The sequence below is a fragment of the Gekko japonicus genome, unplaced genomic scaffold (assembly GCF_001447785.1).
Source record: "Gekko japonicus isolate JY-2015 unplaced genomic scaffold, Gekko_japonicus_V1.1 scaffold5764, whole genome shotgun sequence".
Lineage (NCBI taxonomy): Eukaryota > Metazoa > Chordata > Lepidosauria > Squamata > Gekkonidae > Gekko > Gekko japonicus.
In genome coordinates this window covers 23,247-27,438 of record NW_015161592.1, presented here as the reverse complement: position 1 = coordinate 27,438, position 4,192 = coordinate 23,247, and the positions used below count along the sequence as shown (strand labels likewise).

Genomic DNA, 4,192 nt, shown 5'->3' with positions numbered 1-4,192 from the left:
GGGAGTAGGGTTGCCAGACCCAGGTTGGGAAACTCCTGGAGATTTGGAGGCGGCGGCTGGGGAGGACAGGGACCCTCAGTGGGATACAAGGCCACAGAGTCCACCCTCCAAAGCAGCCATTTTCTCCAGGGGACCTGATCTCTGTACTCTGAAGATCATTTGTAAGAGCGGGAGATCTCCAGGCCTCACCTGGAGGTTGGCAAGCCTAGGCCCTAACTTTCCGAACTCTTAGTTAATTCCTCCCTCCAGAGACTCTTGGATGCAGGCTGAAAGGCTCCAGCTCTCTCCCGGAGGCCCAATAACTACGGTTGCCAGGTGTGGGTTGGAAAATACCTGGAGACTTTGGGGGTGGATCCTGGAGAGGGCGGGGTCTGGGGAGGGGAGGGGCCTCCGCATGGTACAAGGCCAGAGAGTCCACCCTCCAAAGCATCCCTTTCCTCCAGGGGAGCTGGTCTCTGTAGTTTGGAGATGAGCTGTAATTCCAGGGGGTCCCCAGGTCCCACCTGGAGGCCGGCACCCCTAGAACTTGCAGCCACACCTCCACCTCACGTGTCACTGGCAGGCGCAAAAGAAGTCCCTAAGAATGCGCAACCGAGGAAGCACACCAGCCTAGGGGAAAAGGAAGGGCCAAGCCAGCTCACGGAACGCCCTTCTCGCTTGCTGCTTTGAACGAGAAATGCAGTGCCCAGCCAGGCTCGGCACGAAGCCTGCAGCTCACGTTTTGTGTATTTCCTCTTTATTTTTACTAGAAAGAGCCAGGAGGGGGGTGGGGAGGGGGGTGGGAGTGATGGCCTCAATTGCTTATGGTTTGCAGGGTACAAAGCGGGGGGGGGGAAAGAATCACTCCCACCTCCTAGGGTACAAAGGGGGGAAAAAGAATCACTCCCACCTCCTGGATAAAGTAGCTAAAGCACCAACCCAGCTCTCTGTCTCTCTTTGGACCGTTCTCTTTCAACGGCTGCTGGCATTAAAGGGGGGGGGGGAAGGGTGTGTTGGACGGGGAAAAGCGCCACACCCGGCTTCTTGCAAAGGTGGTCTGGAGGCAGGAACGGTCATCCAGTTCATTCCTTGGGGCCAGGAGGGACCACCGGATCCCTCTGCTAAGCAGCTTCCTGGGGGGAGCGGCCGGGCTCCTTTGGCCAGAGAATTATGGGGGGGCGCGGGCTGAATCTCTGCCCCCACTTCCACACCTGCTGCGGCTCAAGTCCTGAGCGCAACGGGAAGAAGCCGCCTCCTCCCACCCTTACGCTTTAGAGGGCTTGTTTGGCAAACAGGAAGATTTCCAAGACCCACCGGCAACAGTGCTGAGACGCGGCGGCAGAGCTGACCGGCAGGCCTTGCCTCGTGCAGAATTTGGCAACGCAGGCCCCCCTTCCTTGCCACGACAGGCCCCGAGCCTTCGAAAGCTCGTTCTGAGAGATGGCTGAACAGGGGAGGGGGTACACTTGACCCCCTGCGCAAGAGGCTCCAGCAGGCTCCTGTGCGCTTCCAGCTCATTTCAAGGAGACATCTGGCCTGGTCCTTGCTTTCCCGCAATAGCCAAACAGATACCCCTGGAGGGCCCACGAGCAGAGATTGGGGGGGGGCAAAGGTGCTTCCTGTAGCCCCCCCCGAAACTGGCATTCAGAGGAACACTGCTCCGTGTCCCCCGCTGATCTGTCTAATCCCCTTGTGGCCATCGCTGCTGTCCTTGTAGCAATGAGTCCCACAGGCTAATCACATATTCCGTGAAGGGGGTTTTCTTTTGTCCTGTCTGGTGGATTGAGCCCCTGGCTAATTAGAGAAAGAACAGGGTAGAAGGCCTTTGGATTTTCCACCCTCGTTTCGTCTCTGCCCAGAGTTCCTAGCTGTGGTTTTTGTCTCTTCTGCTCCCTGCCTTGACTTCCGACTGCCTCCCTCACCCCCTGACACCGCGGCTGAAGTTTTCACACAGTGATGGTCACGCGCTCCCTTCCGTTTTTATGCACATCGCTTTGCCTTCTCCCCCCCCCCTTTAAGTTTCCTCTTAAAAACCCAGTGGCAATTCAGACATGCAGCAAAATAAAATTAAACAATGGCATCTAGAGATTTCTATTTACAAGACAGATATACTACATATTTACTGTTACAGATAGTACCATCATCATTAAAATATATGTCCCCCACCCACAGAGTGAGGAGGGGAGGGGAGGGGCACAGAAATCTTGGCAATTCTGGATTCCCGAGCCGAGAGCAGAGACTGAAATGTTGGTGGTGGTGACCCGGAGATCCCGGTGGATCCGGGGGGGGGGGGAGCACAGGGCTACTCCGGCTCGGCTCTTTCCTTCTCCGTCCCGGCAGTTGGGGGCATTCGATTAAATATCCCTGTAAACACACACATGCTCTGTGGGGGATGACGACGGGACGTAATGTCTCCTGGCCTCCCATTTCCCCGGGGCTCTCGGTGTGGAAATGCCGTTTGAGATGGTGCTCCTTGGGGACACACGGAGGAAACGTCCTTGATAGCGACCGCTTCCATTTCCTGCACGGACGCTTGTGCAAGCAGCTCACGGGGGCGCGATGCAAGGTATCTCGGTGGGACTCCTCTCTCCTCATCCCTCCGCACGTGGAAACGGAGGCAAAGGCTCTCCTTCTTTCCGGCACACGCAGCGCAAGTCAAACTTCAAATCTGGCAAAGCAGGAACACGGCGGTACTGATTCCCCCCCCCTTTCCACGACACTCTCTCTCTGCGCTGAAAGCTGATCTACGGCACCGAGCACTGGGCAGCGCCGGGAGGAGAGCGGAAGGACCTGGCGGCTCACTCCCGCAGCCTGACTGGGAGGACGGCGCGCGCCAACGATCACGGCCTCCCTGCCAAGACTCCCCGACTGCTGGGGCTGGCCTGGGAGGGGAGGGGGGGCGTGGCACAGAGTCAGGTCCATGTCTTACAGCTGCTGCCTACGCCTGCGCCCAGCGATCCTTTATGCCCAAGGCCTCCGCCCGCCCCCGCTTAGGTCTTCTCCTCCCGGTCTGTCTTTCGCCTCGTTATGTTACGAGGTTTGATTTTGAGCGAGAGTTCCCACAGGGCCTCCTCGGCCAGATGGTCGCTGAAGTCGTTGAAGAACGAGATGATGTCGTCGTTCCGCTTGATCTCGTAATGCCTGCAGAGAAAGAAGGCAGTCTCTCATATAGGGGTTTATACAAATTATGCATGGGGTGGGGAGGGTTGACAGTTTCTCCCTCTCCCGAGATACTAGAACTCAAGGGCATCCCACAGCAAACTTTGTGTTAAGAAAAGTTAAATCCTACAAGCTAGGCAAATTAAGCATTTGGTATATTTCATTCCAGAATTTTCATGGTTTGGCATAACTTATCCTGGCCTTGCTTCGCCAGAAGGAACAGCAGCAAGGAGTGTGCCGGGGACTGAAGGCTGGCCTCTTGGACTGCAGCCAGAGATTGTACTGGTATATCCCACTGTCTTAACATCCGAACTGTGTTAGTTCGAGCCCTGTGCTGGTGTGAGCAGCCAGCCTGTTGTCCCCAGCTCATCGTCAACCCAGCGATTCGAAAGCTTCGGCGAGTAAATAAAATGGGAACCACTCCTTAGAGAGGGTGGGCACACCAATCTCCCTTGTGGGAGGGTGTTAGCTGATGGTCGGGACGTCCTGGTTGAGGTTCGGAAAAGGCGGAAGAACTTCTCGGTTACAAAAATCCCTGCAGTGGATGTTTCCGGCCAGGCAGTGGCAGTGTGGCGATTTGACATACAGGTCCTGAAGCCTGGTCGACAAGCAGCCATTCGGAAAATGACTGAGCCAAGCCAGAAGACGTTTACGCCGTGCAGTGACAGCGTGTGCAATTAAATGAATATATGTTGTCCTCCCTATCCCCTATGAACATTGTTAGTCCCCTGTCTAAAATGTGTAACTGTACATCGCTTTGAGCCCACTGGGGAAAGCGATTAATAAATTAAAAGCATCATCATCATCATCATCATCATCATCATCATCATCATCATTACTGAGCAGTCCCTGGGGATTCTGAGACACCAGCAGACACTGCCCACCCGCCTCCCAGCATCTTACTGCCGCATAGTCACAAGGGCTCTTTTTGAAATGAGAGCCACACAGCAGAGAAGAAGAAGAGATTGGATTTATACCCCACCCTTCACTACTTGAAGGAGTCTCAGAGCGACTTACAAACTCCTTTCCCTTCCCCTCCCCACAACAGACACCC

At 55.4% G+C, this 4,192-nt stretch overlaps 1 protein-coding gene across 1 annotated transcript in view; it reads right to left on the bottom strand.

The window, feature by feature from the left end:
- Positions 1-452: 452 nt before the first annotated feature.
- LOC107125869 (rap guanine nucleotide exchange factor 1) overlaps positions 453-4,192 on the bottom strand; it is a gene marked incomplete at its 5' end in the record, with an annotated part of 24,671 nt that continues 20,931 nt past the window's right edge. Inside the window, 2 exons of the mRNA XM_015429333.1 lie at positions 453-850; positions 890-3,120. Coding sequence (XP_015284819.1) covers positions 2,970-3,120 — 151 coding nt within the window. The remainder of the gene's footprint in view (positions 851-889; positions 3,121-4,192) is intronic.